The sequence below is a fragment of the Tetrao urogallus genome, assembly GCF_951394365.1.
Source record: "Tetrao urogallus genome assembly, chromosome: 4".
Taxonomy (NCBI): Eukaryota; Metazoa; Chordata; class Aves; order Galliformes; family Phasianidae; genus Tetrao; species Tetrao urogallus.
In genome coordinates, this window is record NC_136817.1 from 65,268,538 (window position 1) to 65,295,563 (window position 27,026).

Genomic DNA, 27,026 nt, shown 5'->3' on the forward strand with positions numbered 1-27,026 from the left:
TCTTTTGTTTTAATTTTTTGCTATTTAGAGGTAGCTCATTATTTGAGGGAAGCAAGGGGTTATGTTTTTTTTCCAATTAAATTGTGGCAGCGGTGTGCGGAGAAGCACAGCACTTCCCCTCTCTCACTGGGTAAGCTGCAGCACAAAAGCTCAGGGCTGATTTCACATCCTCTTCAACAATTATAAGTCAAGGCCAGCAGCACAGCCAAAACTTGACACGCTCTTTAGAGAACAAAGGTCACAGGATTGAAGTCTTCACTCCCTGCTTTGGCTGAAGCAGCATGAAACATCCTCTTCAAAACCTAAGGCAGTTGAATCTTTATCAGGTGATGATGGCTTTTTGAAGAATAAAGATGACTGACCTCTGTGCCTTCCCTCCTACTGCTCCACAAGAAGCCTTCAAGCCATCTAATTAGTATGAATCATTTTCCAGTAAGTGCTCCTGCCTCATGATGGCCTCATCAGACACTAGCTCCAGAGATAATACTCCTGGTGTCTGTGACAGCAGCAGGGCCAATGCCAGGCATAATGGTTGAAGCAAGCCAGAAGTTGGACAGACCCAGGCTAAGCTTGGACCTGGCTCCATGAGGAGCAGACAGGCTCACAAGGTCATTGCAAAGCTGCCAATGGGACCTCCACACAGTTGCAGGCCAAGGGATGTAGGACTGGAGAGGACCACAACTGAGCAGGAAATGTGCCAAAGAAACGTCATTAGAACCCTCAACACTCCTGACACTTCAGCATAAACTGCATTTTTGGAAGATTAAATTTAAAAAGTCATTACATGGTTAAATGGTTAATTTCACAGCCGCGCTCATAAAGCTAACAGGAGTCCTGCGTGCAGGCCACATCCAAGCTCAACAGCACCAACACCCTCCTGAGAAATGAGGCTTCACCAAATAATTCTGTTTTGGCTAATTTAAAATTAATCCACACAGCACATTGCTTGGCCTGCCCATGAGCCTCGCTCCTGACAGAGCCTAAAAATCAAACATACAACATAGAACTCAGTCATCTTTTTGTCCGTTACACCAGGATAGGACTAACATCCGTCACAAAGAGTTTGGGAGGCCCTTCTGGATTCTTGCCTCTTGCCAAAGCCCTTTGCTTTGTTCAGCATACTTAAATCCTTAACTGAAACCCCAACCAATTCAAAAGTAGCCTTTGGACTCGGGACGTTTCGTGACAGTGGTGAACAAGGCCTAATGGGTTCTCAATTTCTCCTTCCCTGCTCAAGACAAAAATGACCCATAAGGAAAAGTTACAACAGAGGATAGAAATTACCTTGGGGGTCATACAATTCAACTATGAACGACTCCTTCCTTCCTACCACCTCAGGTGGACCCTGGAAACATTGGAAACTTTTCCAAACATAAGTTCAAATTGCAAAGAGCAAGCAAATTCTCCCACCATCACCACAAGGATGCTTTGATTCAACTGTCAACTCTGAGCAGGCACACGGCTTGTTCTTTGTTCAAATACATTTCTAGTTTGTGACATTTCCATATGAACTTCACTGGTAGGAGCCAGAGGACAGAAAAGCAGACCACAGGTACAAGGAACTCCAACTTCAAGCAAAGCTAAGGAAAAAAAAAAAAAAAAAAAAAAAAAAGAACAACAAGATGACATTTTCTTACCCTTAAAGTGTTATTACTTTCTAGGTATTGACATTGTAAGAAGGAAGATTTAGGTCGTTAATTATAGAATGATAGAAGCATTTGAGTTGGGAGGGATCTTTAAAGGCTATCTGTAATCCAACACCCCTTCAGTAAACATGAACACCTACAGCTCCATCAGGTGCTGGCCTTGGGCATCACCAAGGATGGGGCACCCACCACTCCCCTGGGCAGCCTGTTTCAGTGCCTCACTACCTTTATTGTAAAAGAACAAAACAAATCAACCAAGCAACAACAAACTTCCACATATTCAGTCTAAATCTCTCTTCTTTCAGTTTGAAACCATTTCCCCTTTTCCTATCACGACAGACCCTGCTAAATGGTCTGTCAGCTTCTTTCTGGCAGAACCCCTTCAGACATTAAAATGCTAGAGCCTTCTCTTCTCCAGGCTGAAGTCAAACTCTCTCAGCCTGTCTTTGTAGGGAAGGTGTTCCATCCCTTGGATCATTCAGTAGAATCCAGCAGAAGATGTTTTGTTGCATTATTTTTCAGTTGTATCATAAACCCTGCTGGCTCAGTGCAGCCAGAGGAACTGGCATCAGGAGGGGACATGAAAAGAGAAGGGCTTCCAGAAAGAAACACCCAAAAATATGACTTTTACATGCAGCTTCTTCTGCTGACAAATTGTTATTTGTCCTAACACTGAGAGGGAAGAACTTCCCCTGGGCAATTAATTCCCTGCTTAGCAAAATAAGATGTGCTGAAGAAGCTAGGACTGCCTCCATATGCCCTATTGGCTCGAAGACAAACATTTCCAGCCATGTCCTGCAATAAATAAGTACTCTGTTTCATGTTTTGATGTATTTTCCTTTCGCTATAGGAAAGTAAAAATCTTCCTCCAATATCGCTGAGCCAGTGGAGCTGTGCTGCCCATGCAGAACTGTTCCTCTCGTCATCATCCTGTGTTAAATAAGGTCCAGAAAGCAAGATATTTAATAAAACACAGGGCAGCTTTGATCAGTTAACCCTAATTTGTACTTTAAATACTAGTATGTAATTCTAAGTTTCATAAGTGTAAAAAACAAAACAAAAAAAAATTTAGAGGGGAAAAAATCCCAAATTATCTTCAGTTGTCTTTCATGGAATGCTGAAGAAATTCAAACAGATGGATGCACAGAGTAGAATAAATTGTATTTGAACTCTGGAATCAATTGCTTTAATACTCCCAGGATTTCTGTCAAACTTTATCCCTAGAAAAATGGATCCAAGTTTACTAGACATTAATTTATATATAAAATAATTCCCACATCTTGTAAAAAAAAAAAAAAAAGGGATAAAAAATAAAAACAAAATTGATAAAGAAGTCATAATGGATGAACACACATATGCATTCACTCTGCTACTTACTAACCACGTCTAATAGGAGATAATGGAAGCTGCTTTCAAATGAAACGTCTAAATGGGCCTAGAGCTTGTTTTCTCCAAACTCAGCCAGGCATTACTGCTGCCACAGCCACTTTCAATCAAGCTTTTACTGCAAAGCAAAACAAAGGAAGAAGTTAAATCCATGGGAGATTTCCAATGAATACTTAAAAATCTTTTCATGGGACAGAGTGGGGGAACTCTGTACCAGCAATGACCTCAGAAATCTGGTGAGTTCACTACATTGCAGACTGTTCCCTCTCTCAGCTAGATTTTAATTAGCTAATTCAAAGCTTTGTATGGAGGAGGAAAGAGTATTGCTTAAGCAGCAGAAAGTTCAGCTGAGTTTGCTGTGTGCTCAGAATTTAATACACGAATACCAAGATCCTTTAGGGGATTGTTATTTTACACAGTTAAAAGGTGGACACACGAACGCTTGGAGATTTTCAGAGGAACACATTCACATCGTGCCCATATATGCAGCCACAGCAGCTCATCTCCTATCCAACACGCATTTGCCGGGTTTGTGTGCTACGTGTGCACCTTCTGATGCAATGGGGATACGTGCATGGGGAGAGGTGCTGCTGCGCTGTACATCCCTCTGCATGCTTCTTGTGCAAACACACACTGTGCACCAGAGGCATTTTCGCTGTCTGCCCGTTTTCCTTCCATAAGCTCTTTTCATTCATCTGAGGAACAAAGCCGGTGGCTGAAAGATTCAGCAAAAAGTGCCTTGTTATGCAGAAGAAAGAGATACTTTAACTCAGCTATCAATAAGTTTTGCCCATTTACATGTGTGCGAAACACTTTGAATAAATTACGTTTCCAGGATTTAGCTCCACAACAGCAGCCTAACAAAAGCAGGCTTACAGCACTGGGCAAGGGGAGGGGGCAGAGGGGAAAATGCATTTTGCACAAGATAAAACCCTTTCCAGGACCACAAGGAAAAAACGGGGTGGCATTTTTCTTTGAAGAGTGTGACTTTCACATCACTTCAGGTTTCTTTTCAGATACATTTTCTGCTTTAAAACATTGAGCTTGCATCAACTATTAGGGAGTCCGAAATACACCTCTGGATGTACGGATTGGATGATTTTGCCTGTTTAATTATAGACCCAAAAAAAGTAAAAACAGTGGTGTAAACGCGTGCTGCTCCTGATGTCAGGCGGATATCTATCTGTCCTTTTGGGGCTCAGGTTTGCCCCTTGGAGTTCATTCACTATCAGAGAAGTTCCCTATGAAAATGGCTACTGAAAATATCCCCTGCAGAAAGCCTCTGCAGTGCTTTGGCGACAGCAGACAGGGACAGCCAAAAAGAGCTCAATACTACACAACACCTTCCTCCTTGAAGGCAGCGAATGTAAACATGAATTCCTGACCTCCATGATACAAAAACTAAAATGCTGAAAGCAACAGAATAAGAAACCATCAATATCCCAGCTTCATGTTCAGTATCAATGGGAACATGAAGAAACTTTCTTTAGTGCTTCAAACAAATGCCTTCTCAGCAGCAACCTTCACAGCTGCTGCCAGCTAAAGAAACAACGCAGTATGTTTGTGTGTGTGTGTGTGTGTGTGTATTATATATAATATATATATATATATGTAAAGGAAAGCCTCTTCTTCCAGTTCCCACCAGAAAGAGGGGCTTGACAAATGATAAGGGAAAACTTTCAAAAAATTTCTCATCATCCAAAACAGCCTCTCTGCAGTTACCCCCTAAGCTTGTCAAAACCAGTGGCAGGAGCATGCTGATTACAGCGCTCTTAATCTTATCTGCAGAAGAGGATCCAAGGCATCAGTTTCACTGATTCCAGGAAGAAAAGCTGTAATCTAACATTTCTCCTCACAAACAACTGACAAGGAATGCCTTCAATTGGCCACAAGTAGCCTAAGAAAAATTAGCAAAACATTATAAAACCCCCTTTGGAAGCAGGGGAGAGCTAGCAGATGATGCAACTGCTGAATTATCTCTTCCAGTGCAGATGCTGCAAGGCTGACCCATGGACAGCATGTCCTTCCAAACTGGCCCAAGCAAATCTGCAAGGTCAAATGCAAGACCCAGTTAACAATGCTAGATGGCAATAATGCAAAATAAAGCTCTCTGCTCCATAATATTTTTATTTTTATTATTATTATTATTATTATTATTATTAAGAAAGCTGCAATAATTACTAATTTCATTAAAGCTTCAGTTGCTCCAGCATTGTAGCAATGTAGAATTTGTAGTCCAAACAAAAGCCATCTGAACATGCAGCAGAAATAGTCCAAGAACCAGACTATATCAGGTGTGAATCTGAGACTATCCATCCCTGGTGTAGGGACTTAACTCATCACTCTGGAAAGCACCAAGTGAGCCACAGAGTATACTAGAGCATCTCTAGAAAACAAATGTTTTCAAATTCATTTATATGCCAACTGGGTATGGTCATTCCCAACCAACCAACCATTTCCTGCATGGTTTGTAGAAGGTACTGAACTTGCCAGGGATAATTACTAATACTGGTATGGCTGTTCCATAGCAAGTAAAAGCACTTCCAAGCACGTGCATGTATGCAAATTTGCCAGGCGCTTCTTAGAGATCTGACAACATGTAGCAAAGGGTCAACAGTTCTCTTTGGAAGGCTGTGTTGATATTTGCTTCCAGATAATGTGCCCTGCAAAGAGACTGACTTATTTTCTAGGCTCATTATCAGTTGTTATTGTAAGTAAAGCAGTACTATGTCAAATACCCCTTCGTTTTGACCTTACCATGGGCAGGACTCACTAAGATCTCATGGAATGTGAAATAATCATTTATAAAGACTCTGTGGCAGCGCTAATAAATCATAGAGCTCAACATCTTTTAGCAAGGCAATAAAACTTTACCTAAGACACACCAATAAACTGCACATACAAGAAATCTGCCACCCCCAGCCTCTTCCCTCACATTCCAAAAAATGCAGAACAGCAGCGATGGCATTGGCTCCAATCCTCAAATCCCCAATTACATCAAGGGAGCAGAAGATAACACAGATTTAGGACTTGGAACAAGGCTTCTTCCAGAGGCAGAAGAAAGGTGTTAAACAATCCAGGGTAATGAACTTACTTAGAGTAACACCTCTCTGTGCAGGCAGATAGAGAGCATAAAATCTGTGAAGCCCTGGCCTCCTGCACGAGCCCTTAAGAGCTTTTGCGGTACCCGAGCCTTCTGCAAAGAGCTGAATCTCATGGCATAAGGATAAGTTTTGCCTGAGTAAGGAAATGGGGTGGCTTATATATTAATACTTTACTAACATTTACTGCAGCCTGAGAGTGAGTTCACACTTGTTGGATTTAAATGAGGGTTACCCCTTCCACTTCCAAGATGACATTCCTAATTTCTACCATCACACACAGAAACAGCTCATCAACCACTACTTCATCTCTAATTTCAGACACAGTGGAGGCACTTGAAGGTTGTATTGCCTTCCTTTACAGCTCTTGAGAACAAAGAGGTGCTTTCAGGCATGATGCATCTCATTTTAATACAGGTAAACAGATAGTTTGGGCTGAACAAATCCTACTTGTGTATCTATTAACAATAAAAGAGGCCAGGAACTATCAAGAATTCCCTCAAAATTAAGAGAAATGAATCACAAGTGATCTACAGCAGAGCAGGGACAATCGGAGCTCTGCACAGAGCATGTTTTGTCACTGCTCCCTATCATGATGGCCATCATGCCCATCTTCTCCCACTCTCACAAAGCAGGAACTGCTATACCGACCTATAGCTAGCCCTGGGGAAGGCCACCAAGTCCTTGATGTGCATCACCAGCCTTGTAACCAAGGACAGAGAGGGAAGTTTTTCTTTTCCAGCTTCTCCTCCTGATTCCAGCTACAAATCTTCTGATAGGATGCTTCAAAATGAAACGCCATGCTTTCAGGGTCACTGTGAAATGATGTTATTTTCAGCAAACAGAACTATTTCAACCTGATTTACTGATTTGTTTTATGTTCTGTTCATGCTTTGCAAAGAAAACATCATGCAAGGTTTCATGTAAATGCTTTGAGCCCCTTCTGCTCTAGATACCAGTTCCTGCATGGTGATAAGTGAGCTGCAAGGTCTATTAATCTTGGGGAACAAACTGATTATTAGTAGAAGAACAGCCATCCCTTTCCCAAATACATACAATATTACACACAGAGAAATTAGCTCATGTTTGAAGCTCCCAACCACAGCTTACCATTGAAGGAGCAAGTGTACATTAGTCCTGCTCCCTTTGGCTCACTGGGACTGTCCTGGTGCTCTTTGTCAGTGAGAGGAGCACAGAGTGCAGGCAGCAGTTTGCAGAAACACTTTTTCCTCCTGTCTAAATCCTCAGTCCAAACCTTTCGCTTTTGCTCCAAGTCTTCACAAACACTAGCAAAACTTTTCCCGTTAATCTTTCTTCATCTTGCTAAAACAACACAGACTGTCTGTCTCCAGGGAAGGCTGTCACAGGATATGGGGGAGGAATCTATCATTTGTAATGCACGGAAATATAACTTACATGTATCAAAGGCATTTTCTGTAAAAACAAATATGCAGCAAAGACTGGGAGGCCAAACCCCCACTGCCTTCAAGCTACCGTGCTTAGCAATTGTGAAAGAAACAGCCTGAGCAAACCCAATTAACTTGATTTGTAGATTGCACAGATTAGCAATTGCGCTCTAATAGCAAATCCCAGAAGGAGCCCCTTCGCTTATATTTCTCTACAGCTCCTCATTCATTACACTAATACTTAAGGATATCTACCAAAAAATCCCTTAAATTTATGTACTGCCAAGTAAGCATTCTTGGTCTCAAAACGTATCTTCTGACCAACAACTGTGGAAATCTCTGCAGATTTTAATTCTGAAAACCCCCGTATCTATGTCAGGTATATAAACCAAAGCCTTGACATATGGCTGAACTGAGGCATCAAGTTGTTCAATTTAGCTGTTAAGAGTTTGCCACAGAGTGGAACAGTCTCGAGGACACAATTTCTGATGGGTTCAAACTAGGACCCCCTGGTCTCCAGCACCCTCCAACACCTCTGGCTTGATCCAAATTTACCTCCAATCCACTCAGATCCCAGCGTGAGAAGTTCTGCATGGTAACAAAGCAAACAAGTAGCAGCTATGCAAAACTTTACTCTCAAAACAAACAAAAAATAAAATGCAGCAAGATCCATCGTTGGAGTAGAGATCACTCCTTTGGCTCTATGAGCAGTTACTTCTCAGTTAAAAATGCCTGATGTTGAAGAACATGATCAACACTGCACGATGCTGGTAACAACTAGTTTAAAACCAGATATGCCTCTCTAAAATGAATACGTTTAAGAAGTTGAAAGAGAAAGACCCAGTGGTGACAGGAAGGTGGGGCCAACTTTCTTTTTTTCTTCTACATCAACTAAAGAAACATGTTCTTCTGGTTAAAATTAAGAAGAAAAAAAAAAAAGCAAGATGTCTGATGAATAGTTCTACTGATATTGACTGGATTTCTCTATTTCTAAAAACATGAGCGCTTCATAAATACACCAAAATGTTCTGTCATCGCCAGACAGAACGTGCCAGTTTTCTATAAATATAGACATCTGGCTGTGGTTTCTTCTACTGTTATACATTTCTGGTGTGAAGAACACTGCTTTGAGAGCAAATGCACGTTTGAAATTAATTTCATATGCGACAGGTTGCATTAAAGGTTGGCTGGGCAGAAGCGCGTAACAAAAACAGCATTCCCACACTGCTCTACTTTTTGGATGAGGATGCCTGCATGATACTACAGGCATGAAACACATCCCCATAAGCACTGTTGTGAAGCTTCATGAAGGCACGCTCATTGCATCGAAACTTGAAAGCAGGAATTTGTGTTTGGCATTGTAATTCCAACCACGGTGAAACACCACTGAGAAAATAACGTATATTAATATCAAAAAATAACAGCATGCTTTGTGCAAACCACTTGAGCTCCCCACAAGAAAAAGCAGGTAAATAACCCAGCATTGAGGGATGTGCCATGAATTATTTGGGTGGGTTTTTTCGGTGGGATTTCCTGCCGGATTTCCTAATATGTCTCACGATGATCCACAAAGTTGCCACAGGCAGTGGGCAAGCTGGGATGTAGCAAGTTCATAACAAAGATTCAAGGATACCTTATGCCTCTAAGGGCTTGCTTGGGTGAAAACCAGACTATTATTATCAACAGGTTAATCAGCTTTAGCTGGAAAAGCTTATTTTCTGGTTTACATAAGCCAAGCATAAAGAGTCCCTTTCACAATAACAAAATCCAACAGCCCAAATAGGGACAACACTTTAGGAAAAGGAAAGCTGGAGTCAGAGTGAGTAGAAAAGGTGATCAATTACAAGCTTTTCTACACCAAGACATGTTTTGCCAATGCTGGGCACTGTATTGCTTCTTACCCCTTTCAAACGGTGGCCAAGGCAGTATCTCCAACTGAGACTATCACAAGACAGGAGCCAGAGCCTCCTTTGGTGCCCACCCGTCCTACTCTCTCTAGCAAACACTGCTAATTCACAAACTCCATTAGCACTTTTTTTAAAAAAAAAAAAAAAAAAAAAAAAAAAAATACTCCAAAACCACCCTAGAAGTATTTTCAGACCAAAAACAAAGAGAAAGAGAGAGGGAAAATTCACCAAACCCAAAATCTCCAGAGGCTCTCAACATGTGTCAAATACTTGCTAAGAAACCCAAATAAAGACAAAACCAAGAAGCCTCAATGGCCTGTGTTATCTTTGTAGACTAGCTGCTGCCTTATCAGCTCTAACAGAAACCAGCATTTAAGAAAAATTCAGTAGCCTTTGGATGGGAGCTGTTTCCTAAGAAAACAGGCAGCCAAATTGCTGGAAGTTGGCTGAAGAGGAGATGGGAAGCGGGTAAGCCTGAAAGCCTCTGCCATCATCTTGCCGTTCTCCATCAGGAAACACGTTGCATGATTTGTAATTATTTTTTCATAATTCACTCCTTGTGCTTCACATCCACTGCACAGGCCAAGAGCTACAAGAGTGAACAATGACTTGCAGCGCTGCTTGCTCTCATTGTACCGGCATAGGGAGAGATCAGAGATTCATGGCTTAGCAGAAACTTTAAAGCCCATCCGGTCTCAGCCCCCTGCAGTGGGTAGGGACACCTCCCACCAGACCAGGTTGCCCAAAGCTCCATCCAACCTGGCCTTCAGTACCTCCAGGGAAGGTTTAGCCATGGCTTCTCCGGCAGCCTATGCCAGTGCCTCACCAGCATCCTCATAGTGAAGAATTTCTTCCTTATACCTAATTTAATTTTTTCTTTTATTTATTTATTTTTTTAAAGAAGCTTAAAGCTGTTCCCTCTTGTCCCATTACTACACCCTCTGGTAAAGGGTCCCCTTCCAGATTTCCTTCATGACCACTCAGGTCCTGAACAGCCACAGTAAAGCTTCCCCAGAATCTTCTCTTTGCCAGACTATCATCCCTATACTCCAGTTTCTGTGCATGCTTATGGCCCCCACCAGACTCACTCCAACAATTTCAAAGAACTACCAAGTGCATCAGAACTGTGCAAAGATAGAAGACCACTTCCACACTCGTGTTAAGTACTACTGCCCTGCTGAGACAGGAAAAGTTGGATTTTCTCTACCCTCACTTACAAGATCCTCTCTTTACAGATAAACTATCTGCTGAAGAACTTAGATGCTAGTGTACTGTTTTTTCATTCTGGTTGGTAAGCCACCACAAGCAGAGCTCCTGAGCATAACTTCCCACACACAGATTTTGGCAGCCACCCTGCACAGGGGTTGGACTTCCCCTCACAAGGGTCTCGCTCTTTAAAAAGTTATAAAATAGTTATAAAACACCTTTATGTGACATTAATTGATGGGCAGAATGAACAAGAAAGAGAAGAGCTGTCTCAAGGCCAAGGGCTGCATTTCAGCATCTCATTTGTAACATGACAGAGGGAGCAGCCGGGGGGAGGCTGTCTGTCTCTTGTCAACCCCAGAGGAAAGGACAGACAGATGGACACTCTCCAGAGAGCTGTCCTGGCATTATAAATGCCTCCAATACGGGGCAAGCAGATTTCTACCCCTGACCTGAACCTTTCCCCCATGGACCATCCTCACAAATCTTCCTCAAGAACTAGCAAAAATTGAAGTGACACAGTTGGCCACCAGAAGTGTTTTCTTCTCTTTTTCCTCCTCCACATTTCAATCAAGATAGCTCTGCAGGAAAGGCAGAGGGATGAAGCAATGAGAACTGCAAACTGCTCTCCTATCCAGGCTGAGGCCCTCACGTAACAAGAGTACAGCCAACCTGAAGAACACGAAAATTATAAAATAGGCTCTCAAATAGTACGATTGGTTTAAAGAAGTTATACAAAAGTTACTTCCTTATTTTTCTTCTGCTGCCTAAAGCTGCAGAACTCATATTTTCTATCCATCCTCCAGAACTCTCAAGACTCGTGGTCTCTTTCCCCACTGTTGTCTCCCCCCTCCCCCCCCACTTGAAAACTGAACTATTTCCCTAGTTTCCATGATTCTAGAAAACTTATTTTAATGGAAAAGAAAAAACCAACAGGGTCAGAAACCTCCCAGAATAATTGCTACCACTTCAACCTATGCTTAGGTCCTCCACATTTCAAATAAGCAATGTAATGGGTTCTCCACAAGCATTTCTTTGAATAAAAGGGATTCTAGGGTGCTTAATAGTAAGTCTGTGCTTAAACACTTGGTTGAAATGATGTATGAGGTCAGAAACTTCTATAGTTACAAAAGTGCACTGAAAGACTTGTTTTTGTTCTTCCCCTTGCACATCTCCAGTGTCACGCTACATGAGTTTCAGTGGATTCAAACCAGGATGAATTCAAGTACATGTCATAAATTATTTTCCTTGTTTTATTTGACTTTAATTACTTCTTAACAACATCGCTGTTTGAAAATATTTCTCAATTGAGGGTGTTGGTTATGCCTAGGGCTGCTTGGCCCTTTTCCACCCAAATGCCCTTTCAGCAGCCACCACAGCCTTTCCAAGCAAAATGAAATCTTTTTGAAGAACCTCTCTTTTTGTGTGTACGTGTGGAAACTGGTGTTTCTCAATGCTTTTTCCCTCTGTAGGATTCCAAAATTTGAGGCTGGCATTTCTTTGCTCTGCTCCAGGAGGGAACAGAAACCACGGTGGGCTCCAGCAGGACACGGAGTAACGCTTGGGTGCAGGCAGAACTTGTTGTTAGCATGCAAACACTTTGCTGCTACCTGAAAAATCTGTAATTGATTTTTTTTTTCCCCCCTCCTTTCAAGGAATCTCACCACAAGTATCATCAAAAATAATCACGGCATAATGCAAAACTCTCCCTAAAATCTACCAACTCTGTACTCAGCAGAGAAGGCAAGAGTGGAATTGAGGTCACTGAATACACATCACACAAGTATGCAGTACAAACCCCCCAGTGCATGCATAGGCTGCACCTTTGCACCTGTTCCACCATGAGATTCAGGCTTTGTACACAACTAGATCTTCTGGGCACTAAACCCCTAGGACTAAAATGTTACACTACCTATAAAAACAACTGTGCGTTATGCTGTCTTGCATAAACCAAAACCTACCTGACACACTTGCTGACACATATTCCAAGAGCAAAATAAAATAAATGCTGTCTTCTTCCTCCAGCTCTGCCTTAATATCTCTGTCCAGTAGCAAAATATCATCCAACACATGCCACAGAAAGATGGCCAAGCTCCGGTTTTAAGCAGGGATACTTACAAAACAAAGCTCTTTCAATTATTTTGGTGCACTTTTCATCTTCAACTCATAATGGAGTTTCTGTATTTTTTGTTTGGTTGGTTTTTTTTGTTTTGCATTTAACAATTAAATGCATTATATGTATTAGTCTTGCAGAGACTGCATAAGAACATGAACAAAAAGACTGTCATCAAGATGATGTTAAAATTAATTCAGGTTTGTTCTTCTACGCTGTTATTTCGATTACTGTCTCCAGGGTGCAGGACCACAGGCCTTTGCATTCTTAGTCAGTTCTTAGAAGTCCAGCTCAAGCTATTTTGGGTTGGGGCTGTTTTTTAGGGTGGTGGGGTTTTTTTTTGTTTGTTTTTAGTGAGAAAGAAAGAGAGCTACATTTGTCCAAAAGAGAGAACAAAGATAGACCATTTCGGAGAGCATACGTTTCATTCCTTTGTGATTTTGGCCTTCTCTGGGGCTTCTTGGGACAAAACATACAGCACCTGTGACTTAAAACACCATGGAGACATAACCGAGGGGACACAGAGGGATGAAACATATTTGAGATGAGAACTGAAAGCAAGGGAAAGCCAGGGTGCAGCAAAGACAGCAACAACATGAACACAAGCCAAGCAGCACAAAGAGAAGACTGTCCTGATGTAGTCTGAGTCCCAGTACAGAAGAGTCAGAAATGAACCACCCTCCTACCAAGACAAACCATGGACCTCACGGACCCTACTGCATTTTACACTCCTCAGGGGCTACGCAATAAATGTTCACATAAAGGCCTACTCCTCCAAAGTCCAGAGCCCTCCTGCTGCAAAAAAAGAAGGGAAAGGTTTTGCTGCCTATAGTCATACTGATATTCCATGAGCTCAGGCTATAGTTCACTTACTGCATTCTTTTCTATGCTGGCTCCAACTTCCCAGAACACCTAACAGCAAGGCCAGGAGAACTTCACACCAGCACAAGAGACATCCAAGGAGCAACGCAGAAGAAGGGCAGGGCAGTGCTGGAATCAATTTATTCTGTCTTCAGCTGCCATGATTTCACACCTGAGAAGCATTTACTGCCAGGAGCCAAGCAGCTGTAATTGGGCAGAGAAGGGGGTCCTATTTGTGCTGCTAATGATTCAATTTAGCAGGACAGCAATCAAATGCTTGACCTTTCCCAAAAATCCCATGAAGCAAATGCTCCACATGACACGGCTCCAGCATTATCTGCCAGTAACAGGTGCATGATTGCAATTAGAAGTGATCAGCTGTAGTGATCCAAGAAGTGATCCAAGTATTGTTGGAGGCTCATTTGCCACCTTTCCACCCAGACTCCCTAGAGCCTTACTAGCTCAGAAAGCACCAAATAACTCCCTTTTAAATCATAGAATCATCTAGGTTGGAAGAAACCTTCAGGATCACCAAATCCAACCATCAATCTGATCTACCAAATCCTGCCACTAACCCCTTAGTGCCACATCCACATGTTTTAAATACCTCCAGGGATGGGGACTCTGCCATCGCCCTGAGCAGCCTGCTTCAATGCTTGAGCACAATCTTTGTGGCAAAATTCTTCCTAATATCTAATATAAACCTCCCTTGGTGCAACTTGAGCCTGTTTCCTAGCGTACGCTTGTCATCTGAGAAAAGACATTGACACCGTCCCCGCTGCTGTAGAGACCAACGAGGTCTCCCCTCACTCCAGACTAAACACAAATCTTACAGCTATTACTCAGAAACTGGATTGGCAACCACAACACCTCTCTGCACACTGCTAGATCTTAAACTTGGTGCTTGGTTTGTCGTGAGACCATTTCTCACCCCCAGCCCTAAATCAACTTCCGCCGCGAACAGTGCTGCCGGTTTGTGTCTACAACAGATTTATTCCCTATTCCAGCAGCTCGCACGCCTGTGCCTTCAAGGGGCAGTAGCTACTTCAGGCGAGTGGTTCCTTCTGGTTTCTGGGAATAAAAGGCTGCCCTCCATAATCGGGGTATTGTTCTCCCTAAATGGACCCAGACTCTGTAAACACGCTCCTCTGCACGGCACTGGGAGGGCAGCTGCGTGTGCATACGTACATGCAGGGAATGTGTCTTGCTCTAAAACCAGTAAATTATGTTAATTCATTTCCTCTGCCCAAGCAGCTGTAATAAACTTGGGGAAAGGAGGAGAAAAAGTAAACAGGAGTGAATTACAAAAAGGTGAGGGGGAGAGGTAACCCAATAACTCCACCAAATGTCTCCTTTGGGAAAGGACACGGAATTTCAGATCGGATGAGCTCCATGCAGCCCTCCCTCGCTCCCAATGGAGGTGTAAATGCAACTGCAGCAATTTTTTATTTTTTTATTTTTTTAAATAAGGCTTCAGAGCCAGCTCATTTTCTGAGTTCAATCTTGGGAGCTGAGAACCAAGCCCCCAGCAGTGCCCTGATCCCAGTGAGCACGTCCCCAGGGGCTTTGCACACATGTGATGTGTGTGTGCCTCAGTGTCTGAGGCCAGTAGGAATAGTCAGAGCCTATTTGTAATTTTCTAACAGGAAAATAATTTCACTAAGCAAACTACCATGCTTTGACTCAAAACCCTGATTAGCACAGTTTGAAAACAGGGCAGCATACTGTTTTGGGAATTAACTTGTTTGACCCTAGTCTATAATGGCACTCAAATAATCTGTGAGTCAGACAAAGTTGAAAAACTCTTGGAAGACCACACTGAAAGAATTTACTGGATTTATTGGATTTTCTAGGATAAAAGGAAAATAAGCCTCAAACTCCGCTTAACTAGTCTGTAGTCTTCAGAGAGGCAACCTTTTTCTTCCAGTGTATCTAGAAGAGGAAACTTATGCTGATCTCTGGGTCTTTTTTGTTCCCCAGAAACTCTCAATAAATATTAATAATATTATAAACATACAAATTGTTTGCACTCTTAACTTAGGATTAGTGGTAAAATACAGAATCAGTGGACAGACTCCCACCTCTATAAGCGTGCAATGCTCATCCCAATAGGGGTACTATCTTGGGAAGAAAAGCCACAGATAGAATTTCCCATTAAACATCCTGAGGCTACTGCCCATATATATCACTATCACAAACTATTGCTTGAAATTCTCCATAGCCTCTGGTCTATCTCAGTTTGAGTAAGCAGGGAATCAAACAAAGCATTCTGCCTCAGTGCTACAAGCATGCTCTGGTCTAGATAAAGCCTTGCCCATCCCTACCTTAAACGTTTCCAGATAACAAATGTGGCAATTAGAAATAAACTGTCCAAAGCTTGTTCCCCTACATATGTAAATGTCTCCATAATGGGTTTACAACTCTTTGTCAATCAAACCCATCAAGGAAAAGTAAACACCTGTCTGAGGCCATGATTAAGTGGAATGCTCCACTCTCATTAGGCCCTAACAAAATTAACCCTGGCAATACTGCATTTCTGATTGGTTGTGAATACCAGGAGGAGGAAAGATGCTCATCAGCTCTGATCCCTTAATCTAGTTTTATATTAACTCCTGCAGATCATGATGAACCTTGCCTTGGCTTAATGCCACACTACACAGGTCTGACACACAACCTGCTCTGATGAGGCTCCAGTTCCTGCTCTCTGGTAGGATTATTATTTCTGATCCTACTCACAGCCACTCAGCCACAGCTACTGAACCTAAAAGGACTGTTACCTTCATAACTTGGAACAATACCTGACTCTGAATGCTTTGATATGACCAGACTTTCTGAAGCAGCAAGACTGGTCTCCATTTGCCGGTAAAGCTGGCAATAGCCCTCCCAGATCCCACTTTAAATGTGCCCTAAAATACATTAAGTACTTCCTAATATTACTCACCCAGCTAAACAGACACTGTGATTGCCACCAGGATATTGTGTTAATCTGGAGAAGAACATTAAAGAATTTGGTTCACCCAGAAGCAGAGGCACAAGGCATTCCCTATCCCAAAAGTATCCAAAGTTTTAAGGGCTTTTAACCACCAATTTTACATCAACTGCTCAATGCCCAGCAAGCATGCAGCAGCCCTGGACAGGTATCCCATAATATCCAGAGTTTTGTCATGTTATTCATTAACCTTTCTATCCTTGACATGCACCTGCAACTTCTCTGACACTTGTCATTGCTTAACCAGTGTTAACAGATTGGGTTAGGTGAGAACTAAAACAGCTTCCCTCAATTACTCCAACTCACAAATCTGTTAGTCAAGAAGGAGAAGAAGAAACCAGTTCATAGTGCCCCAGGGTCTATAGCAGCCTAACTCCTCTAGTTGGGCTGCTTCTGCTCTGGGGGGCTGAATAACTGCTTCTTCCCCCTCCTTTGGAGTTGATTTGGCCTCACCAGAACCACATGTCTAGAAAACAGAAGATTTAAATTCATAAAGAGTAATAGGAAAATACTAACAATTATAATAAAAGCCTCCCTTTGCAGCAGGATGCTTCTGCTCCAAGTCACATGGTGGCCAGAAGTCAATTAGGTACTTCACCAGATATATAATGATATGGGGTACCTGGGAGGACACAAAGGAAAAGGGAAATACAGGGCAGATTTGGAATAGCTGCATCTCATCATCCTGATCACACACACACTCGGCCCGTTCAAGTCTCTCTTTCAACACTTGGCCTCACAAGGACTCCACAGCTTCAGTACTGTAGTTCAGACTAAATTGCCTCCCAGAGGCTGGCTGATGCTTAGATTTCCCTGCATGACCTCTTCCAGCTTTATTCCTTCCTGGACATCTTGTTCTGGACAGAACTGGGAGGTGCACAGCTGCCACTGGTAATCAGTACAAGGCGGTACCAAATTCCTACACCCATCAGTTCACCAGGCATACGTGAGCCAACCCAGCACAGAGAATAGGAATTAATTTGCAAAATAGACAAATTTTTTTAAATCAACATTTCTGCATTTGTCTGTTGTTCCTGGATTTTTATTTAATATGCACAAATACAAGTCCTAAAATAATCACTGAAGGCGATACAACTCAAGAGGCACAGTTGTGCTAATCCTTGCATTATTCACTTCTCAGCCACCTGACAGGATACCCAAGACTGTGTCAACTGTTCTTGGGTTTCCCAGACATGAGGAGCAGTGATTTGGGATCTTCACAAACTAGAAGCCATTCATACTCTTATGCAGGAGAGGCTGGGAATAGAGGTGCAGCAGTCCCGAAAAACATTAACCTCCTCTGGGAAGCCTCTGTTCCCAATTTACATTTTTCTTCCCTTAGCGAAGCTCAAAACTAAGTTTGAACACTTAATGGAAGAAGTAGCCTGGAGTTATTGGCTGAAATTCTTCCTGAAAATCAGGGTGGTTGTGATGAAATCAGAATTTCAGGTTATTCACAGCACTGCTGGATACTGTGTTTCTACTGCAATACAATGGGGAGACTGTGTAATGAGGGCAAGCAATCAAGCTCCAAGCAGCCCGTTTATTTGACTCAGAAAGGGGAAAAGGAAAAAAAGAAAAAATCCAAGATGTGAAAGGATTCAGCAGCAGTCAGCATATATTAACTTGTTAAATAACACTTAGGCCAGTTGTCAGCTCCTCCACACCTAGCAACCCTGCCTGCAGAATGGCACCCATTCTTCGTGGATAAAACCCAAAGTTAAAGCGATGAATTTCCAAGTTCCTTTCAGCCTCTGCTGTGCACACTCCAGTTGCCAGCCTGAGCCTGCAGCAGGCAGAATCTGTGTGTTTCTGGGAGAAAAAAAAAAATCAAGCTGAGCTGTCCCACTGAGCAAGCAAGAGGAAGAATCCAAAATCCTGCCCCTAGCCCACCACTGACAACAGCAGGGGTCAGCCCAGCAGTCGATATCACATATCATCTGTGCAGGTCATCCTTAAGAGATGGATTCAAAGCCCATGGGAGTGAGGAGGAGTCACAACATAAATGCTCACAGGCTCCAAATCAGGTCCTAACCTGTTCCGCCTGGCATGGGCTGCATCTGCTTATCTCATCCAGTGTTAGGGCAGCAGGATCAGGCTGTTTGAGCAAGCTTTTTTCTTCTGTCATAGCACCACGGCAGATACAAATGAGTGCCAAGTTCAATAAGCTTGCAAAAGTCTTTGCAACTTGCACATTTACACTACTCTTGAAAAGTTCCCTTCTATGAACAAAAGCATTCATAAAAAGTTTGGTGCAAAATATGAGGACAGGTCAACCCAACTAAAAACACAGGCGTGCTTATATTACAGAATGCTCCAAGGGAAGACTGATTACAGAGAGCAAGAAGAGGGATAGAAATACAAATTAAATGCCCAAAACAAGATCAAATGCATTTCAGCTTGAGCAGCTCACCAGAAAACACAGGAAGAGGGCAGATGAAAGACTAACTCTTTGAAACAAGACAAAATGAGGGGGTTAACGAAATGAAAGAGAAAGGAACATTGCCACCAACACTTGTAATGCAGGGATACGTTTGCACGGTCCCTTTGAACAGCACAATTCTACAGGTTGCTGCGGACACAAGCAGGAGTTTCACATCTTAGAAAAACCAGAAAGCTGCACAGATTCCTCTCCCACTGAGTAAACAAAGCTGTGACCAAAGGGTTTTGTTGTTCTATTTTCTGATTTCAGATAGGCAGAAGACTTTGGTATTATTATTTTCCCACTTTGGTAGAAATGTTTTCTTTTTTCCAGTAAATAATCCAAAATATGCAGTCAAGGCAGTGGCCAAGCAAATCCCAACCCATTGCACAGCAATACACCCACTGGAAAGGAATGATCAGCTTCACCAGCAAAAAAGTAGGTACCAACATCCTAGAAGTGTCACTTTTGCTTTTTTGGCTTTTTTTGAACAATATTTTCTTATGAAAGAACTGCTATTTCTGTATTTTCTCAAGTACAGCCTCATGGCATGTAAATTTTTCTTCTGTAGACCAAAGTCTGGCTTTGGAACTGAGCTGCTTCCAGGTGCATCACAGAACAGACGTATGTGAATTTGCCGCTTGCGTCCTTTAATGAAGGTCAAAGCAGCACACGTACTTCAAAACAAAGTTATAAAAATGTTAAGGAAAATCCACATGTACTTGAGCCATTTGCTGAGTTCTGTAATATTCCTTAAAAAATAATAATAATTTAAAAAAATATAATTTTCCAGTACAACACATGCTGTACTTTATGTTTAAACTCAACCACAATTTAAAGAAACCGACGGTCTTGGAAGAAGGGAGGAACCACAGCTTAAAAAAATAACCAGGATTTTCGTAGATTGTCTTGTTGGCTTTCAGTACAAGTTGTGATGACAGATTATTCACAAGCAAGCTCCCTAAGAGCATGGCCCAAAAAAAGACACCAAACTTAACCAGGAAATCTGCAGCAACTTACGTAAAATTTGGATCAGACTGTGAATCTGAATGCACTTCTCTTTCACAAGTGAAGAATTACCCAATTGTTATACCTGATAACAACATTGAGGCAGGAATAAAGGAGACTGTAAACAGCAGCCAACAGCCATCTCTTATATTATCATTATCTTATCCGCATTAAATACCGTTCACTCTTATTTAACCTTCCCTAACTTTGTGGTTTATATATCAAGTACTCAGCTTCCAAGGAATAACAATAATAATAAACGCAACCACAAACTTTCTAGTATCCCATTCCCTTTTCTCCAATGCTCAGCAAAAAAGGCAAACAGCATTATTTCTGCACCAAACTGTTGAGTTTTAACGTAGTCCCAACAGATTCCCCATAAAGCAGGAACCAACCGGAACTTGGAAGCCAAGTGGCGCAGAGAGAAGTGCAAGAGTAGAAAGTAATCAAGGTCCCGCTCTTCCCCTCCCTACGCAAGGCACCGAAAATGAAATCAACATCCAAACTAATTAGTTTCCAGCAGAATATCAGTTTACTCGCTAACAGGAAGGTTGTCACTGCTCTTACCAAAAACTTCTAAACATACCGTACAAAATCTTGCTTAAGCCACGGGACCAAGCCAGGCACATCCCAATGTGACCATATACGGTAACCAAAGTGAATCGGATGGCAACTTGACAGATTTGGAACAAATATTGCGTCGTGTGTCACTGAGTTAACACCAGCGGGAAAATATCAGATTGTATTACCTGTATCCGACCGGAGGTGTGGAGTGGTTGGAGCCACATTGCTGCAAGACATAGTCACCAAGGGTTAGTGACCCAAGATGGCATTCATCCCCGCGGAGGAGGGCTTTTATGCCCAGTATAGGGCTGTGCAGAGGGCAGGGAACGGAGCGACATGAGGGACGAGCCACTGGCCCTGCATCATTCTCCCAGGTTAAGGGCTGACGTAGCTGGGGCTGCTGGCAGAAAGGCTGGAGCTGTCACCCTGTGCCTCGGCTGCCAGCCAGGAGGGATATTCCCCCCCCTAAGAGCAGGTTATGTGCTCAAAGTTTTTTTGAAAAAAAGGGTTTTGTGCACACAGAAGTTCCTGTGTTCACCCAGTAGGGAACGGAGGAGTGTGGAGGTTCACCCAAACAGCTCCCAGGGAGCAACCACTGAGTACAAGCTCCTTCCAGAGGGTCCTCAGACTGGATTAAGATTGGTCTCTGGGGCATTTATTCCAGATTAACTATTTTGGAAGGGTTATTTCAGTGTAGACAAGCCCCTAGCCAAAGTCTTTAAATTTCAGTACTGGAAAATATGGGTTCAGACCTCGACAAAACTACCTCATCCTTCATCCTATCAGACAGAATAAGTTCCACACCCGATCCTCTAAAATAAAGCCCTGCTCTTGATACTTATCTTGCTGCTTTCTTAAGAGTTTATATTGCTTACCTAAGAAATCCCCTATTTCACTATTTTGTGTGTGGGTGATGAGACACAACAGGTCGCAAGCGTGCAAGAAGTGACAGAGCAAGAGGGCACAGCTCCCAATCTGGGAAAAAGCTGCAGCATTGGCCCTATCAGGCAGCCCTGTGGGTTCCTTCACCTTAAAAGGTACCACCTAAATAAGGAGGTAAAAATACTGTAAGGCAACATTAATGCAAGATTGCAGATGAGCTGCCAGGGAATAGCAAGGCTGCGTTGCGTGGGCAACTTACCTCTGCCCCCTTGTGCAAATGCACTTTGGTACAGCCCTTACCCAATGCAGTGCACACAAACAACATCATAATTCCACTAAAATCTCCTCTTGCCTAATAAAAGAGAAGGGCCAATGCTTTCAATCAGAGCCTTCTCAGCCACCTTCCTCACCTGAGCACCTCTTGACAACTCAGGTTAGGAAACACTGGCACACTTTGTGCCACGCATGTAAAATTTGCAATTGGGACAGGGCTACTAAAGGCTGTTTGGCCAAAACAAAGAGCTCATCTCCTTCCAGATAAAAATCTCAGGCTGAGAAACGACCGATAGACTCAAGCAGGTGACACCTACCCACCACCAAACGCACCACATGATACATTTGGAAAAAATCTGTGGGCACATTCATGGTAGGACACGTTTTTACAAGAATCTGAAGTTATCCCAAAGTAAACAACCAATGATCAGTGATGACTGCCTGACCAAAATGCGGCTGCAATGTGTCAGAGATGTGCCACCTCTGCTCATGTGCACGTTTGATCCTTCATCTGCACCCATCGCCCTCTGAATACTCTCAGTTTCAAAGAGAGGCAGAGCAGGACTGTAATGGTAGGGCTATAGCTCTGTTTTTACCACATTTACACTTCTTTCTTCTCTTCCTCCCTCATTACAGACAACGAGTGAATGACGTTTTTCATGGGTTTGGCCCTGGATTTATACTCTATTTCATTTTAAACAACTCACACCAACTCTCCATCCACACACTAGATGGTTTTTCCAGCTCTGAATAGAAGGAGTTCAACAAACCCAATCACTATTGTGACCCTGTTAATGTTGCCTTAAAAATAAAAACCTTTTCCATAGGAAAAACAACGATGTTCTGAAATTAACGCTGTTAATTATCTGGCTCTTCTTCACACGACAGCAGCCCGCAGTCAATCGCACCACGTTTTCCAGAGGCAATAAAAGAATACGAGCAAGACAAGTGCAAACAGCATCGAAACTGGCTGCCAGGAAAGCAGCCGACACTCCGCTCACAACAGAGACAAAACTCCTTTTGTCTTCTTCTGCCCACTTCAGATTTTTTTCGGAACTCCACCAGCTCCTCAGGTCTATGGCAATAACCTACATCCATGAGGCCGTTCTTATTTCATACGCCACTGCCTACAACTTCAACGGAGTCTACATTATAGACCTGGCTGGGAACTCAGTCTGCAGGGCTCTGAGCCTATATGCACTGTTTTCTTTTTCATTCAGCTTCCAGCTGATCATTTTATAGTGCTTCTGCCTCCATAAAGTATTTGCTTGGGAGCCAACACGAAGATGGAAAAAAAAGCAAAGCACTAATTTGAGCCTTGGGTTTGTAGAGCAATGCTCCCTCCCCATCCCTTTGGTTTTATTTTTGGCAAATTATGGCCCCAATGAAGCACAAGATTAAAGATCTTTTCATTGCATCAGGTGATTTAAAGCTCTTTCACCAATCCATGTAACTCCAGTACTCATTCACTCAACTCCAATACTCATCCGCACAACTCCGATCCTCTTGGGACGTGCAGCTGAAGCAATCTACATCCTAAAGCCACGCACCCATTCTGCTGGAACAATGCAACCCCTCCTTTGTCAGCGGTGGTTTCCCATTCAGACAGCACCCACCAAGGTATGGGGCAGGGAAAAAGGCAGCCTTCTCTGCTCTGACCCCACACTCGAGTTAAGGCACCTTCCCACTCCCAGGTCAATGCATTTGGTAACCTGTGCATTGAAACCCGACTGACTGCCGGAGCCCCAGTTCTTAAATGTTCTCACTATCAGGAGCTGTCATTTGTCTGTCACCAGGAAGGTTAATGGATGTGTTTGTTACATTTGCTGGTGGGAATATACGGCTCAGGGGCTGGGGGGGATTACAAGAGGGGAGAGGTATTTCTGATCCACGGAGGAATGCAGCTGCTTTCCTTTAAAATCAAATGGGATGCATGAGGAAAGTCTCATGTGAGTCCACCTGCGACCACAGCACCAAATCCACGCTGCACCCAGCAGCACTAAGAGGCAGCAATGGAGCACGTGTGCACGGCAGGGCAGCAAGCAGGAGGGCTCGAGCTGCTCGGTCCTTACCTCTCGCTGAGTCCGAGAGCGCGACGATCCCTGCGAGCAGGAGCGCCAGCTGCAATCCCATGGTGAAAAGCGGATCCCTGTGAGCTGTACGGGCTGCCGTTCTCGGAGCTGCAGGAAAGGGAGCGGAGCGATTACGGGGGGAAATGAGCAAACAGCCCACAAGTTTGTACAGTTTTAAGGGTTGTTGCAGAAGCGCAAGAGCAGGAAGAGTAAACGCAACAGCAGCGTGTTTGTAATTCATTCCTTGGCGCTCAGCAAGCAAAACTTTGCCCTCCGCTCTGCTTCAGCGTGATATAAATCAGGGACCCACTGAGGCCAGCACGCTGCTCTAAGTTTACAGTTAATGCATAATTCTCCGGTATCCCGCACAGAACCAGTCTGGAAGGCAAACAAAACGCGAGCAAAAGCGGCCGTAAACCAAGATTTCAGGTTAACAATTTGCGGAGGAACTCGGATGAGAGAGAAGGGGAGCGCTGCCTCCACAGCCCAACAGACTCCGTTCACCGGCCCGCTTTGCCCCGGGAACACGCGCTCCTCCAGCACGGATCATCGCTTTCTAAGCATCGCTTTCCTATTTTCCAACCCCCCCACTCATTTCCTTGAGTACCAGAGGTGTGTCCCAAAGCCAAACTCCATGAAACCCACCACCCTCGGGCGATGCCCTCGCAGCGATACGCCGGGGCAGATCTGCTTGACGCTCGTTACGCCCCGCTCCCCTCCTCACACTCTCACTTTCTAAGCACTGTCTGAATTCCTCACCCTCGTGAAGCTCTCGCTGAGACACCTCAGTGCCCCCGGGATGCACAACGCACCGCATCCAACCATCGCCTGCACCATAGGGAGCTCGTAGAGAAGGGTTACGGGGAGGAGGGGTGAAGGGGCAAGAGGGGAAGAGTGAAAGCAAAAATTAGGAGCCGGGGGCGCACGGGGAATGATACCGCCAGGTGCGCCTGTAGCCCAGGTGGGGACGTCCCAACCCACCCTGCTCCATGGGGGGGGTCCCCACTTACCTTGGCCGCTGCCGGCTCTCAGCAGCGAGCGCTGCCTCCCATCTCCGCAGCTCTCCGTTTCATGCCCTCCTGCCGCGGCCCCCGGCCGGGCGCTCCGCCGCCGCCCTCTACCTCATCGTACCCCCCCGGGACCGGGGGCTGCTTTGGGTTGAGCCCTCCCGAGCGGACACGGCACCCCCGGATCGGTTTGCCACACCGGTGAGAGGGGTTAAAGGGAGAGAAGCGGGGGACGGGGTGGGGAGGAGGGGGGGTTGTAATTCTCACTGCTTCTCGGGGTGGGGTGAGTGTATGTGTGTGCGTGCGAGGAGGGACAGCGGGGACCTGCCGGAGCCCCGGGGGCTGCCGCCGCGGGATGCCCGGTGGTGCCGTCCCGAGCCGGAATCCCGTTTAAGGAGAGATGGGAGGAGGGGAAAGGGGTTGGGGAGTCGGGGCGAGAAGGAGGAAAAGGGGGAGGGGAAGGGGGGGCGAAGAGAAACGGGCGATCGAGCAACTTTCCCTGCAGGGCTTTGTGGCGGCGGGGGCCGAGCCGAGGAGGGCGGCCCGGCACCGCCCAGCTCCAAACTTCGCTCCAATCCCCGGCAGCCCCCGCCCTCCCCGCCGCTCCCCTTAACCCTTAGCGGCGAGGCGAGCGCCCCGCGGTCCCCGAACCACGTCCTGGAGCTTCCGAGTTCTCTCCCGGCCCCGCGCATCCCCGCGGCCCCACTGTGCGCAACCGCCACGGGCACCGCGGGTGGGCAGCCCCATAGGGGCAGCAGGGACGCGGCGGGGGGACGTTGGGCCACGTGCGCCCGTAGGTTGCATGTCCAACTCAGCGCTCGGGTACGGTTCGTCTCGGGAAGAGTTCAAACGAGCTGGAAAATAGGCTGTTGGGATGTCTTTTCTTGAGATGAGCTGCTACAATTCGGCTCCTAACATTTCGGGTTGTATATTAGGAAAAAAAAAAACTCCTTCTCCGAGTGTGGTGATGCATTATCACTGGCTGCCCAAAGGGGTGGGGGGGGGAGGGGGTCACTCACTGAAGCTATTCAAGAACCGTGGAGGTGTGGCACTGAGGGACACAGCTCAGTGGACAATACTGGTGGTTTCCTAAACCTATGTTGCCTAAACAGCTCCCCTTTTGTATCTGGAGAGAGAGAAACGTTGTTGACATTATTTAGAATCTTAGAACCTTTTAAGCTGGAAGAGGTTCCTGAAGGCCATCTAGTTCAACTCTCCTGCAGTGACCAGAGACACCTACAGCTCCATCAGGTGCTCAGAGCCCCATCCAGCCTGACCTATCCCCAGGGATTGGGCACCCACCACATCTCTGGGCAACCTGTGCCCGTCCCTCACCACCTCCACTCTAAAAGCCTTATTCCTTCTATCTATCTTACATCTCCCCTCTTTTAGTTTGAAACCATTTCCCTTTGTCCCATCACAAGAGACCCTGCTGAAGAGCCCTGTCCCTTTCTTTCTTATAGGCCCCCTTTAGATATTGAAAGGCTGCTATCAGGTCTCTCAGATTTACCAGATCTCGTTTGCTGTGCTCCAGCACAAAGGCCTCTCCCAAGACTAAGCTATCTCAGTGCCCAATGTGGTTTGCAGCCAGAGAATCCCTACAGCCAGGCAGGGAAACAGCCCAAACCCACCTTATCTGTTTTGTTAGGATTATGAAATCACACCCTCTGTTATTGTTGTTACTAAATGCCTTTACTCAGCGGTTCCAGACAGCATTAAATCTGGATATACATAATCAATGTGAAAAACACTCAAGACTAAACATATAAACCCCCTGAGTCAGAAACAAACAAAGTGGCTGACAATATCATTTTTATTTATTTTACATATTTTTACCATCATTTTTATTATTGAAGTTCATCATACGAGAAATCCCAGATGGACTGCTCCTCATGTCAGGCAATAACTTCAGCCTCATTGACTTCAAAGCAGTGTTGACTGAGTCAAACCTCCAGGACTTGACCTACATGGTTGTGTTTGTGCCATGGGTCCTGATAAAGTTGTTTTAAGTTGCACAAGATGAGATCTGCAACTAGAGGATGATCTGTTGAAAACTTCTTGGTAACATTTCCTGGCCATTTTACTGTGAAGGAGGCAAGGTTTTTGTCCCAAGGACATCACCATTTATTATCTGGTCCTAGAATATTTACACAACATTCTGTTCCCATGCACACTGAAGTCTA

The 27,026-nt window shown here is 44.3% G+C and overlaps 1 protein-coding gene across 1 annotated transcript in view; it reads right to left on the reverse strand.

The window, feature by feature from the left end:
• The window catches only part of FGFRL1 (fibroblast growth factor receptor like 1), a gene marked incomplete at both ends in the record, with an annotated part of 160,522 nt that extends 135,869 nt beyond the window's left edge, over positions 1-24,653 (reverse strand). Inside the window, 2 exons of the mRNA XM_079534441.1 lie at positions 23,837-23,944; positions 24,596-24,653. Coding sequence (XP_079390567.1) covers positions 23,837-23,944; positions 24,596-24,653 — 166 coding nt within the window. The remainder of the gene's footprint in view (positions 1-23,836; positions 23,945-24,595) is intronic.
• Between the last annotated feature and the right edge of the window lie 2,373 nt (positions 24,654-27,026).